Source organism: Eschrichtius robustus, chromosome 16 (genome assembly GCF_028021215.1).
Source record: "Eschrichtius robustus isolate mEscRob2 chromosome 16, mEscRob2.pri, whole genome shotgun sequence".
NCBI classification, from domain to species: domain Eukaryota; kingdom Metazoa; phylum Chordata; class Mammalia; order Artiodactyla; family Eschrichtiidae; genus Eschrichtius; species Eschrichtius robustus.
Genome location: NC_090839.1, coordinates 66,202,400 through 66,229,548, shown reverse-complemented (window position 1 = coordinate 66,229,548; position 27,149 = coordinate 66,202,400). Strand labels below are relative to the sequence as shown.

Genomic DNA, 27,149 nt, shown 5'->3' with positions numbered 1-27,149 from the left:
AGGGCTTGGCAAGAGGACACCGTGTCAAACAGGGTGGTCAGAGATGCCCCAAGAAGGAGACAGCTGAATGACCTAGCCCTGAAGGAGGTGAGGGTCAAGCTACAAAGGGTGCCCTGAGTAAGATGGGGATGAGAACACCGGCTTCTACTGTAAAAGCACAGCTCTGAGAGCAAACCCGGGAGGAGGGGGAGGAGAAGCAGGAGGCCTGGCTCTCACCTGGCTTCGTCGCGGCTCTTTCATGTGGTGCCGGTTGTCCCTCCCACAGCCCTGGCGCTACTGGGCTGGAGGCAAGGTGGCATCACCCTGGTCATCCCTGTGGTTTCCAAACCATTCTCTCCCTCCTCCCTAAGTCTCTCGGCTTTGAATGTCCTATCATGAGACTCTGTCGCGACTACCGTGGCTGCTGTCCAACAACTCATCTTTCCTGGGCCACCTGTCCTCACGATCATTCGCCAAACCAGGACTTAGCCTCTGGCATCACAATTCCTGGCACCTACCCTCTGACCACCACCTCTCAGATTCCCAGCTCACTTTCTTTCAAATTCTGGATCCAACAATCCGTTCACCTCCTGGGGTCTCCGCGCCACTGACCCCACCACCTTTTTTACTGCCCCTCGTACCTTGATGGTCTCTCCCCTCCTCTACGTCACGGTCGGGCACTCAGCTCCACTGCTTCTTTGTGCCCGCTCGGCAGACCCTCAGGGCTGCTTAAACCCATGCCACCCCCACTCCACACTTGCCCCTGAACAGGGAAAAAGCGATGGGCGGGAGGGAAGCCGCAAGCCAGTGGAGCAGAGCCCTTGGGCAGGTGAGAGGATGGCATCCTGTACAGAAGGAATGCCTTCGACGTGAGTGGAGAACTGCACGCACGGTGAGTGGGGGAAGGCTGGGTGCGGGGCACACATCTGACGGGTGCAGGTTCGGCAGGAAAAGGTTGAGGACCTTCTCTTCTGGCTGCTTCTCAGTGAATGGGAGCGAGGCCATGAAGTGATTGTGAGGCAAGGAGAGAGGTGTTAGAGGACTGAGAAAAGGAGAAACTAGCAGAGTGAGAGAACGAGCACACGTGGCACATCCCTGAGGCTGCAGCTCCTCCCTCTGCTAAGTTAACCAGCCCCTCTGCCCTCACTTGCCTCTGCATCCAGCCTAGAACTGGGTGGAGGGCAGCAGAGGGACAGAGCCACTTCAACAATTATAATATCCAAGTCAGGGTTTCCCCATGTAGATCCCTAAAACCAAGCACTGCTGAACAAATTCAGAAAACTGAAATGAGTCCATCACAAACTCATGATGATTCATTTCAACTGGATTCTTAATGTCAGTAAATACTTTATTCACCTCTGGTAAGGCCCATCCCAAAGCCCAAGGCAGGTGGTGTTTTTCTACTTTCTTCAAGTCCCTAGCATCACTCCCCCCACCCCTGTCCCCATCACTCAGCAGATGAACTTGGCTTCTACTTTACTGAAGGCAAAGGCCACTTGATGTATGTGAGCTTCTTTAAAATTTCCTTTCTCGAGGACTGAAAATCTGTGCATGTTTAAGCTCTACCTGTCCTTCCCCCTGGCTCCTGAATGTTCTTTCCTTCATGCTATGGCTAACCCACCTCTCTCTCTACCACTCCCATCTCCAAGCTACTGAGCCTTATTCAGTTACCCTACCTTTCTTGCATCTTGAATTTGTTAAATGTATAGGTTATGACAAGAAAAAAGTATTCCAGATGAAAGAAACAAAATAAACAAGTTATACAGGCAAGAAAGAGTATGGAATGCTTATGCAAACAGTGCTAAAACCAGTCTTATTACATAGTGGGGTGTGTTGGAAAGTGGTAGAAAACAAAGTTAGATGGATAGGGTGGGACAAGATTACAGAGTATCTTACCACAGAGTGTCGGGCTGATGATTTCTAAACAAGAAAATGCTCATGATGAAAGTAGGATTTAAGGGAGATAAGACCCACGCATGGGATGGGATGGGATGGGATGGGATGGTTTGGGATGGTCTGGGATGGGAAAGGAGGGATTTACACTTGGACCAGAAATAGGATGGGGGTTGGAGGAAAGGAGGGCGAAAGGCAAGAGGGTGAGGCAACCATCCTGACGAGCATGGTGAGAGCCTAGTCAAATGTGGAGGTAGTGAGAAGGAAGAAAGGAAAAGAAAAAAGACATTTCTCAAAGAGAAGTGAACAGAACCTGGTGACTGACTGCGTACTGTGGAACAATTTCAACCCAAATTCCAGGAGAGGGGCTGTGTAACTGTCACAAGATGGAAGACACGGTGCTACACTGGTGAAGTTCTTAGAATGACAGCATTTGGAGGCTGGTTTGGAGGCTGGGAGGGGCCAGGACCTCTGAGATCATGGGATTCAGCTCCCTCACTTTACACATGAGGAAGCAGAGGCCCAAGGAAGTGAAGTGATTTGTCTGAAGTCACAAAACTAGTCAGTCGCTGACAGAGTTGGGACTGGACCTGTCTCCTGTCTGCCTTCGGAGCTCCTTCCACGACAGACCTTTCTATCTGCCCACTGAGACCCTTGGTGCCACACTTCACTGACAAAAACTACACGATGCAACTAGCCACCTGGCTCTGGCCTCTGCAAACATCCAAATATCCAGAGCTTCAAAGCTGCTGGACTGACTCCATCCAGGACCTTCCTGAAGATAAGCCTGCCTTGTCCTTTCCTGGGGAGCCCAGCTCAGGCACTGTTTTTAAGTTTCTAGTAAATCTCAGGGCAACAGAGTAACTAAGACACAAGCCCTACCCTAAGGGTCATTAAAATGATTTCGAGAGTAAAGGGCAAACCATACTGACCCTTATTGTTTCCTTCTTCCCCTCCTATTCTGATTCAGTAACAGAATTTCAGACGCTGTCTGCCTCATCTGTGATGGAAATCTTGTATGATTCCTTTTAGCAAAGACCAGAATTTGTGTTTGTTATTCCTCATACTGTCAGTGCATAGAACTCTGCTGATAACAAAATGTAGCCATAATATTTCTAGCAAGGCTTCTACATATTTTCCCAGACAATTAGTAAAATAGGAGTTTCTAGGTAATTTGCTAGTGAACTTTGAGCCTCGACAGAAGTTAACATGAATAGAGGTTCCAGTGTTTTATGTAAACCAAGCACAATTACTAAAAAAAATATAGGCAAGTTGGCTATCTCATTTCTTCTATCGGTGTCAAGAAGAATTTTAGCAAGCTACCACGGACTTCAGCAAGCAGATACTTGTCCATACTAAAGCAGAGGTGACTGCCTGAACCAACTGAAGTCAACAGATAAAGCTCAGTAATTTTACAGCAGAATTATTTAGTATTGTTTATTTTTCTCCTCTTGCTATTGCACAGAGTGCAACGAAAAAATTTTTAGAAAGAAATTTAAAAAACTATAAAATACGCCAAATCCTTCTTTGGGAAAATAGTGACAATTCTGTGTTTTCAAGGACAGATTTTCAAAGTACTAGTCCCTGTAGTGATGACAGTATTGGGATTAAAATGTACACAATTCAGGTATCAAACTTGACCCCTTGGTTTGTTTATGCTTTCTTCTGACTTTATTTCCTCACACTATTCATTTTGGAATTTTTTACCACATGCTTTGAGCATCTCAAAAGCTTAAACTGAGTACATCTGTTTGCTTCGCAGCTTCAAGACATGCCCTTTGTGACTAAGCGGCAGGTGCTGTTCAGTTTATTTTCATGCACGTAAACTAAGCCCTTGAACTTGGAGTGAGGAAAAGCACTCAGCTTAAAGTTTAGAAAGGAAGGAACTACAGAACAGCTTCCTTTAGAACAGCCTGCTTTTTCAGCTTCCTGTATGAAAATAGTATTGTATTTTTATAGAAATTGCAAAGAAACAATGAAGAAATTATATTTAAGCCTTTAGACAGTTAAGCTGCAAATCCTTTAAACAATTTCTTCCCATAATTTTGATATTTAAATCAAGCCAGGAACAGAAAAAGAGACTAATAAAATAGAAATGTGGTACATATTTCTATAATCCATTAAAATGGATTATACATATTTCAGATTACTATAAGGACTTCACATTTTCTTATAGTAAATAACAGACATTAAGACTCTTGGCTTTAAAAGTCCCAGATATCAAGCTACTGTAGTACTTGGTAGAGATGATGGGACGAAGCTTTTCTTTATTGGTGTAGTTGCTGCTATTGTTGTTATGAAACTTTTGACTGAAACACATTAGCACACATACACACACTAAGTTTATTATTAAACACAGCTTTTCAGACTCTAACTGAATGAGAGATAATTGAGTATTCTCTTTAAAAATAAAAATAAAGGTATTCAAAATCTTGAATCTCAGGGGAGACAGAAGTAACCCCTTCAGGGTACAGGCCTTAAATGTTGTCTCCCAAACTTCTATGAAGTGGCCAAGTCACCCACGGTGCCTTGCTTCCGTGGCCATCTCTCTCACACGGATTTCAACAGTCAACGTACACAGCCAGAAAGCCATTTACGCAGTCCATCAGCTCTAAGTTCCCTCTGTGCGTAATTCAGTATGTTACTACTATGCATTTAGGAATTTTTACCAAGGGCTGTTAAATGAACTCAAGCTTATAATGAAATTCAACCTCCCATTCTCACAGTATTCTTTTCTGAATATTAACCTTTCATCATATTCAAATATTCAAGATTCAAGTGTGTTAAGAGAATTCCAAACACTTGGACTATGTACGAAAGAGCAATACAGACATGCGACGCTATAGATACTATGGTTCCCTGGATATCCTTTAACCTGCCCCAGTCCTACCCCTTCATAACACCCAACATCAGGGTCAGCAGCTATTTCAAATCCAGGGCTCAGAGAAGCATATGGCCCTCGTCAAGGGGACTGAAGCCAGTGGACAGCAGCTGGACTCACTGTAAGCTCCCACTCGGGAAGCACTGCAGTTCACTGCTGTGCCCTGGACCCCCTGAAGTAAAGGGGTGCCTGGAGGAGAGGCAGTGGTGGCAGATGTTTGGAATGAGAGCTCAGGGCATCCTGTCTCTGCCTGGAATCAGACACTTGGAGACGACAACAAAGGAAAGTGTGTCTTGTAGAGTTCCCAAAGTCCCCTGCTATGCCCTCTCCTTGGTGTACTTCGCCACTAACCTTTCTGCACCTTCCTCTCCAGTAACTGCACCCCATGTGCACTACACTTACCTGTTTACCTTTGTCTTTTCACCTGCCCATAAGATTCTAAGGTCACTGAGGTGAGGCGCTCTCATCTTTTCATCTCTGTGTTTATCCCTTGTTTCTAGCAGAGCAGATGGTGCAAGGCAGTTTGTCCTTGAACTTTTTGTTGGGGAGTTGTTAGAGACCAAAACGAAGTCTGACTTCTGGCATGTTCACCCCCCTCCTCAACTGCACCCACCTCCTATTCTATACTTAGCACTCATTCCTATATCTGATCAAAAACTACTATCAGCAAAGGATACAATAAATCATTTCATTCTAAAAGAAAGATGACAGGTATGTGGTTGACCTCTTAAGTGGCCCTGCAAAATGAGGGAAGTTCAATTACCCAGATGTGAATGGGAGAGAGGATCTAGGCGGCAGCTCTGGAATCACACCATGGGGGCAACTGCTTCCCTCTTACATCCAGCAGGTCCACCACACAGAAAAGTTTTTCCGTTTTTTCTTTTTTTCTGAGTCATCGGTAACTTTGGTTCTGCCGAACTACTATCTCTACCCTCTGTGCTCTCTCTGATAACTATGCCTATACCCCCTTGAAGGGTAACTGGGCCACGTAAGCAACTACACAATCAGACCTCGGAGATACTTCAGGTTCAGTTTCAGACTACCATGGTAAAGCGAATATCGCCAGAAAGCGAGCCTCACGAATCTTTTGGTTCCCCAGTATATATAAAATGTATGTTTATACTATACTGTAGTCTATTAAGTACATACTAACATTATGTCTAAAAAACCGTACACACCTTAATTAAAAAACATTTTATTGCTAAAAAATGCTAACCATCATCTCAGCCTTCAGCGAGTCATAATAACATCAAAGATGACTGATCACAGACCACTGTAACAAATATAATAACAATGAAAAATTGTGAAATATTATGAGAATTACCAAAATGCGACACAGACACTAAGTAAGCAAATGCTGTTGGAAAAACTGCACCAATAGACTTGCTCGATGCAGGGTGGCCACAAACCTTCGGTTTGTAAAAAAAAATGCAGTATCTGCAAAGTGCAATGAAGTGAAGCGCGGTAAAACAAGAGATGCCTGTACTTTAATTAATATACTGAACATGTGCACAGACAGCCATATAGTACAGTTCAGTGTGCACTCGCTTTTTGTCAGATTTTCCCATTTTCATTCTCAGCTTAGTTGGACACTGCCTGAGCACACTTCCCCACATGGAGTCCCAGCCCAGTGCTGAGCACTCGGTCACTACTCAACGGGACACTACGGACAAGCAAGCATAGACACAGAACCCTCAGTAACAGAAAGCATTCAAAACTGCCAGAAGGCTAGAATGAACATTGATAATGTTGATGCTGTTAAACAGCAATTCACATTTACCTAGAGCTTACTAAATGTCAGACTTTGAACTATGCCCTTCACAAACAGTCTCTCGTTTCATCCTCACAAGGTCTAGAGAGGTTAAATACCTTGGAGTTGCACAGTCAAGTGGGGCAACTGGCAGGCTGACTCCAGAGTCTACATTCAACTGGCTCATGAATTCAAAAATTTAAGATTCCCCGAATATTTCCTAACAGTATGGCTAAGAAGACGTGTAGTGACTAAAAACAAACAAACAAACAACTCTTCGCCTCTTAGCCCCTATCCAGGCAGTTCCTCTGTGGGAGCACAACCCTCATCCCACCTCCCTGTCTACCAGGAAATTCCACACATCCTTAAAGTTACCTCAGGTATTCCCTTCAGCAACCCTCCCATTGCACCTTGCACACACCAACATTCTATCAATGGTCCTGCTCTGGTCCATGTGGCTGTTTACTATTTCCCTACAAGAATCTGAGCTTCTCAAGGCTGAGAACCTTGTCTTTCCAGCTGTGCACCCGGGGCTCCCACACAGTACCTTCCACACAGCAAGTGTGTGGTCAATATTTGTTCTTGAAATAGTTGTAGGAGTAGCATTAAGATTCTTAGTTTGCGGGGCTTCCCTGGTGGCGCAGTGGTTGAGAATCCGCCTGCCAATGCAGGGCACATGGGTTCGAGCCCTGGTCTGGGAAGATCCCACATGCCGCGGAGCAACTAGGCCCGTGAGCCACAACTACCGAGCCTGCGCATCTGGAGCCTGTGGCTCCGCAACAAGAGAGACCACGACAGTGAGAGGTCCGCGCACCGCGATGAAGAGTGGCCCCCACTTGCCACAACTAGAGAAAGCCCTTGCACAAGAAACAAAGACCAACACAGCCAAAAATAAAATAAATAAATAAATAATTTTTAAAAAAAAAAGATTCTTAGTTTGCAACATCTATCTTTCACAGCAGATCTGTACAGAGATCTACATCATAAATTTCAACTCAATAATTTAAATGTGATTCCATAGCAACTAGGCAAAGTACTTCTTACAATACTGGGAAAGGCAAGTTCTAACTTGAGGTTCAACTCACTGAAATACTTCACAGTCATCTGCTTTTGTTCTTAGTATGAAGAGAGAGAATGACAGCATTTAACTTTCTGTAACTTCCTCTCTCTTTAAGAACACTCTAGCTTTACTACTAACAATAAATCAAAACAATTTTTCAAACATAACTAGACTATAATTTCCATAAACAAAAGGACAGAATCTTATTACTTCATAAATCTAAAATATCTATTCGAGAACAGTACACCTAATCAGGCCATAGCTGTATTTCAGACTCCCACAGACCAAAAGATACGAATTGTGACATTTTATTTTTAAAGTAACAAATGCCACTCCTTTCTGACAACCGACATTTTATAAAATATGTCATGGACAATTCTATATATAAGAAAGAGATTATGGAGAGACCTCTATGGGCTAATTTAAAACACGGCCTAAAAGAGGCAATGGGGTATGGTGGCGGTGGAATAAGACAACCTCTGAAGGCCTCTACCAGCCCAGTCATTTTAACTCAAAGGAAAGGAAAAATGGGTTCAATTTTTCATTCTTAATTAGGCTGCTTACTTTCTGAAAGTTTGCTGATTTCCACAATATTAAATTTCAACGTCTGGGCATTCATTCACATCTTATTTTTTCTTTTATAAAAAAAAATACAAGGCCTCCTTCCTCCTAGCCACTACCTCCACCCCTAATTATCTGACCAACAAAAAGCACTGCTGCTACCTTGACAGCCCTAAGTCCTTAAAAGGATAACAATGTAGAAATGTAAATACACCTCAGCTCAAAGGTGGGCTAACTATACTCAGCTATAATTTCTGCAGCATGGAAGCCACAAAACATAGTGATCACCTACCCTAACTAGGAAAGCTGTCCAGTGAATGGGACAGCTACCCAGGGAAAATGGACTGTGGTGCCTAAGTCCATGAGTTAATTAAATCTTAAAGGAAAAGCTCTCATCTGAAATTTACTAAGTCTCTCAAAGCTTACATTTAAAACCCTGTCTTTTTCAAACTTCACCACTGGAAATAATTGTGTGTTAACAAAAACAATTTTCATTTTTTTGGTTTTGATTCTTTTTGACAAATGGGATGCTCTTTGGTTTGTAAGGTGAAAGCCCAACAATTTAGTTAATGAAGACTTCATGTAACACTGATACATTTAAGAGCTAAGATTCAGCTAGATGAATAGACTAACAGAACTTCACTATGTTGTCCTGCTGACTGAAAAATATAGAGACATCCATCTACCCCATGAGCTTCATTCATCACGTTCACTCGTCAGGTTGCTGCTGCCATCTGATGAACATGAATTTCAGGAATAAGTTAGGAGACTGTGTCATGTAGCTCTGTGAAGTCTCTATCAGAATCTCTAAGAAATGGTGAAAAGGGAAGAATGAGAAAATATGCTCAGCCCAGATAATTCAAACAAATTAGGCCTTTACAGGTTCCTCCTGATCTGAATAAACAGACATTGTTCAGTACCCATCAACAGATGAATGGATAAAGATGGGGGTGTGTATACACACATACACACACACACACACACACACACACACAATGGACTACTACTCAGCCATAAAAAAGAATGAAATTCTGCCATTTGCAGCAATATGGATGGACTTGGAGGGCATTATGCTAAGTGAAATAAGTCAGAGAGAGAGACAAGTATCATATAATATCACTTATATGTGGAATCTAAAAAATACAACAAACTGGTAAATAAAACAAAAAAGAAGCAGACTCACTGATATAGAGAACAAACTAGTGGTTACCAGTGGGGAGAGGGAAGGGGGGAGGGGCAGCATAGTGGTAGGGGGTTAAAAAAAGGGTTATTATGGGATTATATGAAATCATGTGTGTGAAACTTTTGAAAATTGTAAAGCACTACAGAATTTAAAGAATTTTTCATTCAATAAAATAAAAAATAGACTAAAAAAACCAACCAAATAAACAAAAACAGACAATCTTTAGTCTTTCTGGCTAAACTTTGGTTCAGGACCTCGCTGTTCTATACCATGTCAAAATTCATTTGTAATCTGTTCTGTTTTTCTCCCCCATTCTGGTTCGAGAACACCTTTTGAAAAGAAATTGTCATCCATTAACTAGGTAGATTATAAATCAAATAATACATATGTCACGTCATCATGTGATTTCATTGTTTTTTCTTCCAATAATAATCATGGTTTCTATGCCTCAGCATCCAGAAACTAGACAGAACAGAAGTTCTGAAGGGAAGTTAAGTATCACCTGATTGACAGCAGCAGTACTTTAATCCTCTTTACTATTCCATAGTACGGAAAAGGGGAGCAGGGACCAGTGCCTCTTTAAAATTGCTACTCTTTCAATCTCAATTTCAATTTCAGCACCTAAGTCACTGCAGCTTTGCTGGATTGGCTTTGTGAAGGTATTATAAGCAGACTGCAGCTGCAGCCAGCTGGCCTATGTATGTGCCTAATGCAAAAGTATAGTTTTTTGCTATTACTGTAAGATTCCGTTCTCCTAACTGAAGCAGTGGAAATGGGAATTCATGGATGTATCCCAGGGTTCCGCTAAAGTCCCTGGATCTAAAAAGCACAGAGCAATAGGGTGTCAGTAATACTAAGGGTGCTGATGACACTAAGAAAACCCCTGAGCTCATTCTTGTAGCTCAAATGTTTCCTTAGTAAAAACAAAGAACAAAAACAAATAAATGAGATGAGGCTTGAATATGGAAGAAGAAATACCTTTGTTAGATAAATAGTGTATTCTTATCATTCTCTGAATGTAATGCACCAAACTCAAGGCTTCCTTCCGAACACAATTTCCCTGAGCACCTTTAATCAGGCTTTTGCTGGGTGCTGGGATATGGACATGATCAATTCCCTGACTTTAGAGTTTGTTAGGAAGACAGACAAGAAAACAGAACAATCACAACATGGTGTGGTAAAGAACATTAGATGAGACAAGGTGTGATGGGAGCATGGGAGGGAGGCGTTTTAACACAACTGGGCAAGAGGATCAGCAAAGGGATCCCAGAGGAAATAAGGAATGGAGCTAAATCCTAACAAGTAAGACAGGGGAAGGACAGGAAGGTGAGGAAGGAGGGCCACTCCACGCAAAGGGAGATGATTTGCAAATGATCTCTCTACACCAAGACTTCTTACCACTCAACGGGAAGTCCTCAGTTAGAGGAAAACGCACATTCCAAAGTACCTATCATGAGAGGGAGAAAGGCGAGCACCCTCCCCCCGCCCCCACACACACAATGTTATATAAACTTCAAGACTTGTAGAGAGAGAGAGCGCGCGTGCGCCAACACTTGTTTTAGAACATACTGTTTGCTGGTCACATCATTACAAAGTCTGAGGTCAAACAAAACTGAAGAGCTAATCTTTGATGGTTTTAAAGCGATTATCAATGCATGGACATTCAGTTACGTTTGTTCAATTAGAAAAAAATTATAATTCTAAAAGTAGATTAAAAAAAGAACAAAATAATGCCATTTGCAGCAGCACGGATGCAACTAGAATTATCATACTAAGTGAAGAAAGTCAGGAAGAGAAAGACAAATACCATATGACATCACTTATATTTGGAATCTAAAATGTGGCCCAGGACTTCCCTGGTGGTGCAGTGGTTCAGAATCCGCCTGCCAATGCAGGGGACACGGGTTCGAGCCCTGGTCCGGGAAGATTCCACATGCCATGGAACAACTAAGCCCGTGTGCCACAACTACTGAGCCTGCGCTCTAGAGCCCGCGAGCCACAACTACTGAGCCCGCGAGCCAAAACTACTGAAGCCCACGCGCCTAGAGCCCGTGCTCCACAACAAGAGAAGCCACCGCAATGAGAAGCCCGCGCACCGCAACAAAGAGTAGCCCCCACTCTCTGCAACTAGAGAGAGAAAGCCCTCACGCAGCAACGAAGACCCAACTCAGCCCAAAATAAATAAATTTATAAAAAAATAAAATAAAATATGGCCCAAATGAACCTATCTACGTAACAGAAACAGACTCACTGACACAGAGATCAGACTTGTAGTTGCCAAGGGGGAGGGTGGGTAGGGGAGGAAAGGACTGGGAGTCTGAGGTTAGTAGATGCAAACTATTACATATAGAATAGATAAACAACAAGGTCCTACTGGGAACTATACTCAATACCGTGGGATAAACCGTGATGGAAAAGAAGATAAAAAAGAATGTACCTATGTGTATGACAGAGTCACTTTGCTGCACAGCAGAAATTAACACATTTTAAATCAACTATACTTCGATAAAAAAATTAATAAAAAATAAATAAAAGTAGATAGAGTGCATGAGGTGGAATCACTTTAGGAAACAAAAACTCTAAGTAGCTTCTTATCTTCATATTACTCTTAATTATTTCCTCTAGTCCTTGAGAAGAGGAAAATGGGTCCCCTACCCAAAATAGTATTAAACGTCTGAGTGATAACTCACGCATTTTCTCATTTAAACCACACCAGAAGAAAAGTACCATTAAGCTAAACTCGTGGTTACACAGAGACCAAAGGAAGGAGGATGCGTTAGAACTCAGGTTTTCTGACCCAGGAGTCTGGGTTCTGGTCTTGACACCATCACAACTCACTGCTTATTTTCTCCTCTACAGTCTTAAAGGATGGAAAATTTGATAATTTTGAGAAGCAAACAGTTAAAGGAGTAGCTTGCTCTCTCAACCATAATTTTTTTTTAAAAAGGCTCAGGTTCACATTGCTTTCTTTTTTTTTTAAGAAAAAATAAAATAATACGCGTAATTCTTGGCCCTCATGGCCATTTGAAAGTAACTCCTCTACTTTTTTCCCTTTTGTTTCTTCCCTACAATTGACCACCAGCCCTACTAGTGCCTCCCAGCAAACATCTGTTATGTATTATTCAAAATCCCTAAATATAGTACCTTGATTCAGATTGGAGGGGAACTCAACCTTGTAATATGGACCCTGAGATGTTACCACATCATGTTGGTTTCACTCTATTTATAAAATAATTATAGAATTAAGGCTTTTTAATGATAAAAGTACTTTTTAAAAAAGTTATAATGTGTTAAACAAGGAATAGTTTGTTAGAGAAATATTCATTACTAAGTGAGACTAAGTTTGCAGTGAGATACTGATGTAAATCTTTGTAACAATCCCCCCACATTCCACCCCCAGATTTTCCTCCTATTCAACATACTCTTGTCAGCAAAACCTGCCACCACTGTTACAGCTAGAGTTACCACGACCACCGCAAACAGTCTTAATAGAAATAAAAAGCAGATCTGTCAATTAAACCCAAGGGAACATTAGGTGTATGCAGAGTTAACTCCTGGAATATTCTAACTCATTTTCCAGAATACAGCAACCAAGAGAGTGATCTGCAACCAATGTAAAATAAACTAATACTCTGGATTTGGTCTCATAGATTTATCCTAGACCTCAACAAAATAAGATCCCTTAGACATCCAATTCTCCAAAGAGGTCCTGTTATGCACTCTTCACAGTCTCACCCCCTTTTTATGTGGTCCCGCTGCACTTTTACTTGCCTCTATCACAGCATTTATGACACTAAGAAAATGGATATAAGGCTATGAATTTTAACTGTTGTCTCAACTTCTCTGAGCCTCAATAGCCTCATTTACCTTGGGGAGGAAACAATTTAAATCAAGATCTTTAAAGAACCATATTGTATAAAATTAGAAAAATTTAGCAAAAAGAAAAATAATTAAAATTACACACATGCATAGAGTAAGGAGAAGAAAGGAAATAATGAGGATCAGAGCAGAAAACCAAATTTTTAAAAAGAGAAACAAAGGAAACACAAGCTGGTTCTTTGAGAAGGTAAATAAATTTGATAAACCTCCAAATGGACTAATCAGGAACAAAGAAAGACACAAATTACAAACCAATATAAGGAATGACAGAGGTGATATTACTATACATCCTACAGATATGAAAAAGATAATAAGGGACTGTAATGAAAAACTTTATGGCAATAAATTCAACAACTTAGATGAAATGGACAAAATCTTTGAAAAATACAAAATACTGGGACTTCCCTGGTGGCACAGTGGTTAAGAATCCACCTGCCAATGCAGGAGACACGGGTTCGAGCCCTGGTCCGGGAAGATCCCACATGCCGCGGAGCAACTAAGCTTGTGCGCCACAACTACTGAGCCTGTGCTCTAGAACCTGCGAGCCACAACTACTGAGCCCACGAGCCACAACTACTGAAGCCCATGTGCCCTAGAGCTCATACTCTGCAACAAGAGAAGCCACCGCAATGAGAAGCCAGCGCACCGCAACGAAGAGTAGCCCCCACTCGCTGCAACAGAGAAAGCCCACATGCGGCAATGAAGACCCAACGCAGCCAAAAATAAATGAATTAATTAAAAAAAAAAAGAAAAATACAAAATACTGAAACCCACTCAAAAAGAAATAGATAACCTGAATAGCCCTAGACCTATTTTTTTTTTTGCCCTACAACTATCTTAAAAATTGAATTTGTAGTTTAAAAATCCTCCCGCAAAGAAAACTCTGGATCCAGATGGCCTTGTTAGTGAATTCTAACAAACATTTAAAGAAAAAAATATTACCAATTCTTTCAGAAAATTGAACAGGAAGAAATAATTCCCAATTTATTCTATGAAGCCAGCATTAACCAGATACTGAAGTCAGGCAGACATTACAAGAAGCTATTATGTCCCTCATGAACACAGATGCAAAAACTTCAAACAAAATTTTAGCAAATCAAACCCAACAATATATAAAAAGGATAATATATCATGACCAAGTGGGGTTTATCCCAGGAATGCAAGGCTGGTTTACCATTTGAAATATATTCAATGTACTTTACCATACTAACAAACAAACAAAAACTATACAATTATCCCAATAAATGCAAAAACATATCTAGCAAAATCCATTCCTGAAAAAGCTCTTAGCAAACTAAATATAGGAGAGAATTTCCTCAATCTGATAAAGGGAATCCACAAAAAAATCTACAGCTAACATCACACTTAATGGTGAACGACTGAATGATTTCCCTCTAAGATGAGGAATGACATAATTATTTACATAGAAAATGCAACAGACTCTACAAAAAAGCTACTGGAATAAGTGAGTTTAGCAAAGTTGGAGGATATAAGGTCTATATACAAAACTGAATTGTATTTCTATAAATTGTATTGTACTTCTGAATTGCAATGAACAATTTTTTATTGAAATTTTAAAAAATACCACTGATAATAAGGCCAAAAAATATGAAACAGGCTAAATCTGGCAAAAGATGTGCAGGATCTGTACTTTAAAACATTGCTGAGAGAAATTAAAAACATAAATAAAGGAGAGAAATAACATGCTCATGGGTTGGAAGACTCAACACTGTTTTAAGAAGTCAATTCTCTCCAAATTGACATATAGATTCAATATAATCCCCAACAAAATCTCAGCAGGCTGTTTTGTATAAATTGATAAGCTGATTCTAAACTTCATATGGATATGTGAAGGACCTGGAATAGCCAAAACAACTGAAAAAAAAAGAACAAAGTTGGAGGACTAACACTACCAAATTTTAAGACTTAGTATAATATAAGGCTACAGTAGTGATTAAGACAGTGTGATAGTAGCATAAAGACAGACAAACAATGAATGGAACAAAACAGACTCCAAAATAGACCCACAAGTGATTTTTGACTAAGGTGCAAAGGCAATTCAGTGAAGAGAGAATGGTCATTTCAACAAACGGTGCTGGAACAGCTAGATAGCCATATGCAAAAAATATGAACTCTGATCACACCGTGTATCATGTGCAAAAATCAAGTCAGAATGGATCATATGCCTACATGTAAAGCCTCAAACTGTGAAACTTCTACAAGAAAACAGGAGATAATCTCTATGATCTAGGATTAGGTAAAGATTTCTTAAACATGATACCAAAAGCATAACCCTTAAAAGGACAAATTGATAAACTGAACATCAAACTTAAGAATTTCTGCTCTTTGGAAGACACTGTTAAGAGAATTAAAAGTCAAGTCGGTTTGGGAGAAAATATTTGCAGATCATTTACCTGATAAAGAATCTATATCCAGAATATATAAAGAACTCTCAGAACTCAATAATAAGAAAACAAAAGATACAATAAATACATGGATAACAGATCTGATATTTCACAGAGAAATGGCAAATAAGCACATGAAAATTTGCTCAACACATTAGTTGTTAGGAAAATGCAAATTAAAAGCACAATGAGATGATACCAAGACACACTTATTAGAATGGCTAGAATTAAAAAGACTGACCATACCAACTGCTGACAGAGATGTGGAGCAACTGGAACTCTCATACACCGTTGGTGAGAAATGTAAAAGGACACAACAACTTGAAAAATAATTTGGCAGTTTTTAAAAAGTTAAACATACACCTACCATATGATCCAGCCATCCCACTCCTAGGTATCTGCCTAAGAGAGAAGAAAGCATATGTCCATACAAAGACTTGTATATAAACTTTCAGATCAGTTTTATTTAAAATAGTCAGTACTGGAAACACCCAAATGGCCACCAACAGTGAACAGATATATACACAAATTGTGGAATACCCATATTTCTCAGGAATAAAAAGGGAAAAACTATTGATACACTCAACAACATGGATGAATCTCAAAATAGTTATGCTGAGTGAAAGAAGCCAGGCAAAAAAGAGTACAGAGTACATGAATCCACTTATATAAAACCCTAGAGCAGGCAAACTAATCTAAGCAACAGAAAGTAGATCAGTGGCTGCATGGAGATGGGGGCAGAGAGGCGTGAGGGTAGGATTACCAAGGGGTACAAAGAAACTTTTGCAGGTGATGTATATTTTCATTACCCTTACTGTGGTGATGGTTTCAAGGGTGTATATGTGTGTCAGAATAGATTAAATTGTACACTTTAAACACATGCCATTTATTGCAGGTCAATTATGCCTCAATAAAGCTGGGGGAAAAATAACTGCTTACATTTTACAATATCCATTTTAAACTGTCCTTTTTTCATTAGCACACTGAAAATCTTTCACTGTAGCGAAGCAATTGAGATAACTGCGTCAAACACCTTTTCTTTTGACCTTTACTTTATATAAACACAACTGTAAAAGTAAATTACTATTGGATGGAAAAGTGAACAGACTGGTCTCCCTGGATTACACAGCAGTCTGTTTATTGGCTTCAAACAAAGCCCGAATGTTTAGCTAAATTACCAGTACTGAATGCTTGGTCACTTAATTCTGAAAATATTATAACCACAACCCACCCTAGAGCAATTCATTAATTCAAATAAACATTTATTGCACATGTACTCTGTCTGGCATTGCTGTACATGGTAAATTTCAGGCAGCACGGTCAGTACCAAATTACAAAGCCATTCTGCATCTAGCCTGGGAATATTCTGTAAGGTTTTAGTCATTGCATTTAAATAATACAACTAAAGAATATCAATGGAAATAGGACGACTCTTCTAATACGGTCAAAGTTAAAATAATAAATGCCAGTGATAAGATGATTAAAGAATTGTACACTGACAGCTTAAAATTACAGAACAAAGGTATATCTTGAAACCTAAGTGAATTCAGGACAAATACTAAAAAAAGTACTTCCATACACAGCCAGAGTGGAGCTTGTCATCTTCAAGAGCTCCTGCCAGCTTGGAAGTATAAAAAGATGTGAAAAACAGGTAGACAGACCCATAATTAATTAATTCATTAACTAACTAACTAACTATATATAACAACTAGGCAACTTTAAGTAAATTTCCTGTTAGTAGCAGAGATGACATTCTACCACAGCACATTCTCTATTGTTTAGAGTTTAGAGAATTCCATGCCTATTGGACCAAGGATGGTAATTACATCTGATGGAAGATATAAGCTTATTTAATCATCATAAATAAAACTCAGTAAGTCCACGTCTCTTGCCACTAATATATAGGAAAATTTTAGTTTATCAAGGGTATCCATTTGAAAACCTATACCGTCTTTTTTCCCCTCCAGTGGTACTTCTCTTTTAGGATTTTTTAATAAAAGAATCCAATGAACTCATGCAATGGACAAAAAAATCAATAATTATCCCTTGTTAGAGAAAACTGTTGATGCATTGTGCTTCAGATTCCCTTAGACATTGTTATTCCTTTCCTAAAACTTTCAGGCTGCCTTTGAACTATCATGTTTTCTGTTCTCAAAGGAACAATTTTACCAAACGATAAGCTTTTAGTGAATTTTGACTGACACAATGATTCCCTGTCACATGTTCTAAACACATCATACCCAAATTCATACCCACATTAAACACTGCTAATCTCCTAAATATTCGGTAACCACGGCATTCCAGACCACAGGTTCTGTGAGCATAGTTTGTGAATATTCTCATTCCCATAGAGAAGCAATAACCATTAAAACAAAAGATGAAAAACAAACCAGAGTATTCAGTCATTTTAACTTCTGGTTTTTGTTTTACAGATTTGTAAAAATGAAAATGATTTTGTTTTAGGTAAAATGGTAGGAAATATGTCCAAAAAGTAGAGACATTCAACAGCTGTTAACATAAACTTCCCATTATGGAACTTTTCCATCTCTCCTCCAATATTTACTTTAATTAAAATGGTGAAATGACACCTGTTGCAGTTGGAGTTCCACTCAAGCTGAGAACCAAATCTGTGTTTCTTCACAACACCTCCACTGTCCATTACTGCCCTGTTACATTCCCTTTTGGAGGAAAGTATTGTTCCGTCACCTAACATCTACCGACAATTTATAACGTGCCAGGCACTGTGCTAACCACTTCAGAGGCAGCATTTCCACGAGCCCACACAACAGTTCTGTGATGGAGCATTTCACAGCTTGGTAGAGTGTTAATGACCTGAAGAACCTGCCCAAGGTCACAGAGCTATTTCCCTTGACAAACAGCACAGATGAAATCCTGAACTCCTCGGCAGTGAGTCTCCCAAGCCAGGCCCCAAGCGGGAGCACACCTGTCTGAGAGCGTGGACTGCTGGAACCGTGAGCACTTGGTGTTTGTTTTTTCTCAGTGTGGTTATTATTCTCTCATTCACTTTAATCGGACTGTAAGTTTTAACACGGAAGAGAAACAACGTCGTGACAGGACTACGTGTATATGACAATTTCTCTCCCACGCTTTGTTATCGTAATCTTGTCGTCAGGCAAGGTCTCTTTTCTAAGACGACAAGACTGCCGTAGAGCTATGGGGTAGAGTAGCTAGAATTGTGATTATTACTTCTGACCACATGTAAAGTGGTGCTGAACATTTAAAACAACTCTGATTTAAAAGCGTATCCGTGTTTTTCATATAAGTAAATAATACAGCATAAAGTTATAAATAGGATACAGGAATGAGTACTTTATCCTTCATTCCTCCCCAGGCTTGACCTTTGATTCACGACAGCCTGAACAGCGGTTGCAAGTGGTGCTCCTGGAGCCCCTTTGGGGCACCAGTCCAGCCTTCCGCTGCCCTCTGAAGACGAGCTGTTCTCTGTACGAGAGTCTCATGGACAACACGCTTGTAAAGAAGTTTACAAACCACGTGCTTCCACCCTTACAGCATTTCTGCACACTGTTTGGCTATCTCTGAGACGAAGAATATAACTGACTTAAATCCAAGCGTTACGAACACAGGAGCAAGAACTGGTTGAAGACCTTCTGCATTCTCTGTCTAGTAAGAAAGACTATTCAGTGAGAGCATAATCAAGATCTGTCACTACTTAAAGTACAGAAACCACAGCTGAAGTACATTAGAAATGTCTGTGTACATACAGAATACGTATTTATTACTTAGAATCACTTACCAGATTCTTTACAACTGCGAGGCAACACGTTAGCCTAAATTCCACACACACTTAATCAGAGGTGCGTTTCAATTGTACATACTTTCCATAACTCAGACAAATTTTTCCCTAATTAGACTAAATCTGAGTAGCAATAAAATATTTGGATTCCAACCCCCCCGTAATTTAATGCTCCTTTTTTAACTGTATTTATCAGTCATCAAAAAATCCAAAAATTAATGGAAGGAAATAGTACATATGTGAAAGCGATCTTGTTGTTTTAGGTGGTGCAGTAGAAGAGTGACCCTGACAAACCCCGAGCCCAGCTGCATAAAGGATTCAGGCCTCTTTCTTCAGGGCCGCTGTTCACCAACATCTGTAAGGGCCGCTGACTCCTTCTCTGACAGCTAGGCTGTGAACTTTTCTAGTTTGAATGATGTTACCTCTGAAGAATTAATTAGTAAACAATGAAGCTAAGTACCTCTTAATAAAAATCATTTCAGAATACAGAATAAGCTAAACTCTATCTGAGGCATATTAACTATTTTTTTCCCAGGAGCTGATAAGGGGTACCTCCAAAAATCAACATTCTTTAATTTCAGCTCTGTAACTGATTTCAACAGGGATACAGTTTGCTGGGGTCTGGGGTCTCAGCACAGAGATTTTTCCGTGTATTATTTCACTAATTTATGCAGGAGTCAAATCCATAATTTTGATCATTAAAATCTGAAATGTATTCTCTTTCCCAGTCTTTGAGCAGTTTTGGTAAAATTCAGAATGCACAGTCTTAGTCTATTAGATATATGTTGAAACTCCATTTGAAAGAATAAGCATTAATCTATAAACCAAAAGAAAATTATCTGTGTTATATTTTAAATATATACCTTACAGTAATTTAAAAAGCTGGGATACTATAATCTACTCAATTTGAGTTTTTAGAAATGCTCCTTTAGATTAACTTGCTAAAAGACACTTGCCTGCATTGGGAGTCAGGCAAATTTAGTGAAAGTTCTTCGGTGAAAATTTAAATAAATAAATAAATATGGCTCACCCCTACTGCAGGGGGGAAAGAAAGGAATCTAAGCAGTAAACAAAGACACTTAAAATATACGCAATTTACTAGAATATCTTGTCATATGGCAAGGTAGTAGGACAAGAGTGTTTAGCCCACAAAAGTAATACAATTGTATTTACGCCTTAAAATGAAAACAAAAAGCACAAAAACCAAAAAACCATCGTTCCCAAGTGTCAACATAATATTACTACTTTAGATAAACAAGGCCCTATTTTTCTAATATTTAAATACTAAAAATTATGCCATATCCAAGCTACCAGTGATTTGGATTTCTTGAATATAGAGGGAAGACAAAGCTGGAAGCACACTCACCTCAAAATTAAAGGGTAAAAAACCAAAGTCAAATTCCATTTCTACACTAGTGTTCCAACGGCTATTAAGAGATAGGAATCAGGAGTCAGATTTCAAGATGCCAAGATCTGAAATCTGCAATTCATCTTATTTTTATATAAAAGATGAAACTAAATTAACATCTGCTATTCAGAATACAAAATGTAAGTCTTGACGTGAACTGAGTTCTTACTTTTAAGGTGAACTTCCAGTCTTTTCCATTCACAAATAGGACTTGATTTATTAAGTTCCCTGCTTTGTATCTCCAGAGTTGATCAAAGCACATTTTCTTAGTACAATCTGTATTGTTCCAAGTGTTTTATAAACATCTTTTGTGAGAGTTTACAGGAGTGATCTGAAATCATATCCAAGGTTTCATCCTATGAGTCAGTTATTCTTAAAAGGAAATAGAATGTCTTTATCACCTTTATTTCCCTATCTATCACAAATCTAATTCTAATCACAAAATTTTAAAAAATAATTAGCAGAATTGTCAGTAGATAATTACTGACATTAAATACTCGGCAGGACAAAGAAAAAAAAAAAAAAAGGAAAAGGCATAAGTTCATTACCTGGACGTGAAAATTACAGGTCTGTACAATATCTGAGCTTTTATAACAGTCCTTTAGCCACTAGGTAAGCTTGTCCACTATGTAGCCCTGTACTGATAACTCCCAAATCCATATTTCCTGTCCTCACCTGAGATCCAGACTGTCCGTCCAGCTGCCTGCTGAACCTGTTCTCCTGAATTCATTCACAAAGATATTTACTGAACACCTATTATGTGCCAAGTATAGCATCCTGGGCTCTGAAGGTTCAGAGCGAAGAAAACAAGACAGTCCCTGTCTTCAAGGGGCTTCCAACTGTGAAGAAAGCCAAACCAGTCTAATAATCATAAAAACATGTAACATACAAACTGTGATTAGTTCTATGTTCCAGTCTAAGTTGGTCTAAAACTGAACTCAGTTTACCCACTGCACTCCGGTCTGCCTGCTCCCTGAACTCATTCTCGGATGGAAATGTGCCATCACAGGTTACCAAAGTCACAAATGTGGGAGGCATGCTTGGCCCTCCCTTCCTCCTCAGATCTTCTTAATCTCAGTATTTCCAGAGTAGATGTACATGGTTGGCTCTGCCCAGAACAACCTTCTTCCACTTCTTCTGGGAACTCCCAATGAGATGGTGGTAGACAGCTTCCAAAGAGCCCAGTGCCAGGTGAAGGCACAAAACCCAAGGCCAAGAGAGCCCCTGGGATTTTAAAAACTAAAGTTGTGAAAGAGGAGCTCTTTCCTCCTCTTGGTTGGAGAGTATGACAATGGCCCCTGCCATATGCAGACGCCCGAGGGAGCAGAGATGGGAGAAAGAATCTCTGTGTTGATGAGACCAGTTCCAATCCACAGGGTCTCTGGGTTTTCCTGGTTTCTGCAGCATTTCATACCTTTTACAACCTTCTCCAGGAACCTTCCAATTAATCCCTCTTTTAACTTAAGATAGTTTGAGGAGGGTTTCTGTTACTTGTAGCCAGGATTCTTGACTAATAGCTCCTAAACACTTCCAGCCTGTGTCTTATCCAACTCTGCCACGAATACCTTAGTTCAGGTCCTCATCACCTCTTACTGGACTAGTTCAACAGCCTAATGGGTCTCCTGTCCCCAGTCCTGCCCTTGCATCTAGCATCCATAATACAGCAGCCAGAGGGACCACATCACTCTCCCCCTGCTGGAGAGTGGCTCCAGCATCAATACGGGCAAAATCTAACTTCCTTAACAGGACACACCCAGCTCTCTACAATCAATCTTCCTCTCCAGGCAAGCAACATTTCATGCTCTGACTATATGGAAATACTTGGGCTATGGCTTAGACACACACACACACACACACACACACAGACACACACACACACACATCAATGCTGAACTGATTGGTAAGCAGGATATTTTCCTTTCTGAAAACGTAGAAAACCTGAAGAAATTAAAGAAAAGTGCTTTTCTTTAGGCTCACTTCTAGGCATCAAAGTCATCACACCTATGCCTACATTTGCCTACATTTTATTACACTAAGAATGCTAAATACAGCTACTATAAGATATCTGGTCCCAGATATATTGTATACACAGTAGCAAGAAACTGAAGGAGAGAATCAATGACTCTAACTAAAAGTTCTGATTGTTACCCACCTTTGTGAATTGAGCACAACACTTTGAATATACTAAAATCCACTGAGTGGTATGCTTTAAATGGGTGAACTTCACGGTATGTGAATTATATCTCAAGAGAGCTGCTGTAAGTGTCCACTCTTCAGTGAGGCATTCTCACCCAGATACAGGAGACTACTCCTTCCTGCCTTCTGTGGACCTCCACTGTCCTCTGTGGATGCTTCTAGCTTGGCATGTGAGCTCTTGTTCACATGAGGATAGGGCCATGTCTCACTCACCTCTGGATCCCCAAGCCCAATCAAGTGCTCAGTACATACAAAACACTTAAAAATGTTCACAGAATGACGCATGAATTCTGAGCTAGGCAGAACACTGAAAGACATTTTTCTAATTTAGAAAAAGGCACATTCGGTATTAGGTTAGGAAACTTGGTCTTCTCACTTTGAATTAGATGAGAATATTTGAAAAACACGAAAGATATTTAAAACCTCTAACCCACGGTATAGTTAACAGCTGACCATTTAATTTTGCACCAGTTTTTAAAATGAGAGATGTGTAGAAATAAGGTGTGATTTTTTTAACTTACAGAAAATTTCAAACAGAGACAAGACTACATAAGCAACCAAAGAGAAATAGACAAGCTGGTGTTCATGAAAATTAAAAACTTCTTCAAAGAACATTAAAAAAAAAGTGAAAAGACAATTCACAGAATGGGAGGAAATTTTTACAATTCATGTATCTGATAAGGACATATGCGGTGGGAAGGGTGCATCTAGAATATACAAGGAAATCCTATAACTCAACAATAAAAAGACAACCCAATTTTAAAAACGGGAAAAGAATCTGAATAGGTATTTCTCTAAAAAAGATACACAATTGGACAAGAAGCACATGAAAAGATGTCGACCTCATCAGCCATCAGGGAAACGCAAATCAAAGCTACGAGACGCCACTTCACACCCGCCGGAATGGCTACTATGAAAAACAAAACAAAACAAAAAACAACAAGTGTTGGCAAGGATGTGAAGAAACTGGAATCCTCTAACATTGCTGATCAGAACGTAAACTAGTACAGCCGCTTTGGAAAACAGTTTGGCAGTCCCTCAAAAAGTTAAATATAGAATTACCATGAGACCCAGCAATCCTACTCCTAGGTATAAATCCATGAGAAACGACAGCAGATGTCCACCCAAAAAACTTGTACATGAATGTTCACAGCAGCATTATTCATAATAGCCGAAACATGGAAACCACCTAAGTGGCCATCAAGGGATGAATAAACAAAATGTATATATCCGTGCCATAGAGTATTATTTAGCAACAAAAAAGAATGAGTTCTGATACATGCTACAACACAGATGAACCTCAAAAACATGCTAAGTGAAAGAAGCCAGACACAAAAGGTCACACATATTTTATGATTCCATTTATATGACATACTCTAAATAAGCAAATCCACAGACACAGAAAGTAGAACGGTGGCTGCCAGGGGCTAACGAGAGGGAAGAATGGAAAGTGACTGCTACTGGGCCTGGGTTTCTTTTTGGAGTGATGAAAGTGTTCTGGAATTAGACAGTGGGAATCCGCGCACAACTCTGTGAATATACTAAAATCCACCGAATTCTATGCTTTAAACGGGTGAACTTTATGGTATGTGAATTACATCTCAATAGAGCTGTTACAAAAAAAAAATTACTGCACAAAATCATATAGTGACACCTCTGTGTAGGGGTCTGATTGAATCACTTTGTCTGCTACAGGATAACCTGTCATAAAAAAAACCAAAAAAACACACAATCTGTTCAAATGAGGAAATGATTTATTTTCCTACCACCAAATCCCTACAATGACCAACCATAATATCAAATCCGAAGTAAAAAGAGGAAAGAATGAAAGAGCACACTGCAATTCTCTGGCAGGTATGAAATGGAATTAACCAAAGACTGCACAAAGAAAAATGTTTATCAGAACCACTCACTTCCCTTTGATTACACAGATTTAAACAAGTTCAAGTCCTTTTTAACTCATGAGAAAATGTGCCAGCTTCTTTATTAGCACAGAGCAAGGAAAAACAAGCATTCTCTCCTATAACAAAATTAACATCCCACAGAAGGTCTGTTTGTACTTGGCCGTCATGAACCTTTCATCTCAGAGCACTGCTAAATTAAACAAGCCTATGTTGTATTGAACACAATGAGCCAGATACCCTGGCAGGCTCCTAAACTTTACCAGTTAATGTTGAAGAACATTAGAAATAAAAAGGACGGTAAGAATGATGGTGATGGTGGTAATAAAGCAGCTGTGTCTTCATTCCACCCAACATTTCACTAATCTACAATAATGGAAACATTCTAACAACTGTGAGACCCTTTTCTCTGTTGGTGTACACAAGAAGAGCCAGAGAGATCTGGATTCAAGTCATTGCTTTGTTTTTGTTTTTTGTTTTAAGCATACTAGCCGAGTGCCCAAGGACAAATCTCATAACCAAGGCCTTCTATTCTCTAAAACTGGAGTGACTGTATCTAGCCTCAGAGAGTCATTAGAGAACAAAATGAGAGAACACACACAAGAGGTAGAGCCCAGTGCTCTATGTGTACATCCCCACCATAAAAATCCTCACTGCTCTCAACTCTTCAATGCAAATACTGATTCTGGAGCTTGTATCACAGTGTAAGTAATTGACATCAACCTTTCTTTTCTACCCCAAGGACATCTAAGCAACTGAAATATCCTATGAAAATTCCATATTGAATAAATTATTCCCCCTCCCATATAACTGAAAGTAAGAAAGCCATCCATAAAGTCTGTTTTAAATGTATTAAATCAGGGCATGACACAAAGCATTCATTCACCTAAGAGGTATTTAAAAGCAATGAACTGAGAGAGACACACCAAGAGAAACACTTACTATGAGAGACAAATGCCTATTTTCCAGTGCAATAATTGGTAACCTTTCCATAAAGATTGATGCAATCTGATTATAATTCCCAAGTGTCAGTAATCAGTTCTTAAGGTAAAAGAAAAAGGAAGTGGGATGGTTTCAAGTGCTCCAGAAAAGATGTAGGAGGATATCCCTTCCCACTGACAGCAATTAACGTTTGAGTGATGGCTGCTAGAACATTCAGACTGAAAAACTTTGTTACATTAGAATAGACTGAAATCTACTTAAAACAAAACTTACTGGGTTTAGCAGACACAAACATAACCCTCACCATGAACTAGGTGTCCTCTCTGAACAAACTGGAACGAAGGTAAAGCTTGTATGGACTTCCCATATTTGTCATCACAGTGCTAGGACATGCCATCCTCCCATGCTGGAAGTCTACTTAAAGAGAGCATCTAGACTCTGCAGCGGTAGACGGTCAGATTTCCTCCGCCCAGCTCCAGACAATGTTCCATCACACCAAAACACCAGGAAAAGTTTCTAGGGTTAGCAAGGAGGGAAATGTCTCAAGGGCAATGGGACATTCGGAGGCTGGAGACAGCTATTCCTGGAGAGTTTCACTAAGCACCACGTTCATTATGGAACTTGTGGCCCAAAGCTATTGTTCTCTACCCCTCTTTCCAAAACTCTCCCCTTAAGACTCAAAGAGTTTAATAAAACCTCTCTGGGGGCTTCCCTGGTGGCACAGTGGTTAAGAATCCACCTGCCAATGCAGGGGACGCGGGTTCAAGCCCTGGTCCGGGAAGATCCCACATGCCGCAGAGCAACTAAGCCCGTGCGCCACAACTACTGAGCCCACGTGCCATAACTACTGAAGCCCGTGCGCCTAGAGCCCGTGCTCCACAACAAAAGAAGCCACCTCAACGAGAAGCCTGTGCACCGCCACGAAGAGCAGCCCCCGCTCACCGCAACTAGAGAGAGCCCACGCCCAGCAATGAAGACCCAATGCAGCCAAAAATAAAATATAAATAAAATAAATAAAAAATAAAACATTGATCTCACAAGTGAAAAATAATACAGTCCTTTAAAAAAAACAAAAAAACAAAACAAAAAAAACCCCAAAACAAACAACAACAACAAAAACCTCTGTGAGAGACCAACTCATTACAGATACTACAGGAGTAAGGCCAGAGTGCTGGCTTTGCTAGGGAGCTGTTATCCATATCGCATATAAGCACTTAACAAGTTTTTTGCCCTCCTACTGCAGTTCAGTACTCTCACCCTGACCATGAAACAGTTTCATCTAAATATTCTACCACCACAAACCCTGTATATGAAGACAGAACTTCTCCTCTTTCTA

General features: G+C 40.0%; 1 protein-coding gene across 6 annotated transcripts in view; it reads right to left on the bottom strand.

The window, feature by feature from the left end:
• The window catches only part of MRTFB (myocardin related transcription factor B), a 199,924-nt gene that overhangs the window by 160,948 nt on the left and 11,827 nt on the right, over nucleotides 1-27,149 (bottom strand). For 2 of the 6 annotated variants that reach the window (XM_068565845.1, XM_068565850.1), the window contains exon 3: nucleotides 15,959-15,993. The exons of the other annotated variants lie outside the window; for them this stretch is intronic. In XM_068565845.1, the coding sequence (XP_068421946.1) occupies nucleotides 15,959-15,961 (3 nt within the window). In that variant the 5' untranslated portion in view covers nucleotides 15,962-15,993. The remainder of the gene's footprint in view (nucleotides 1-15,958; nucleotides 15,994-27,149) is intronic. 6 annotated transcript variants of the gene reach the window in all.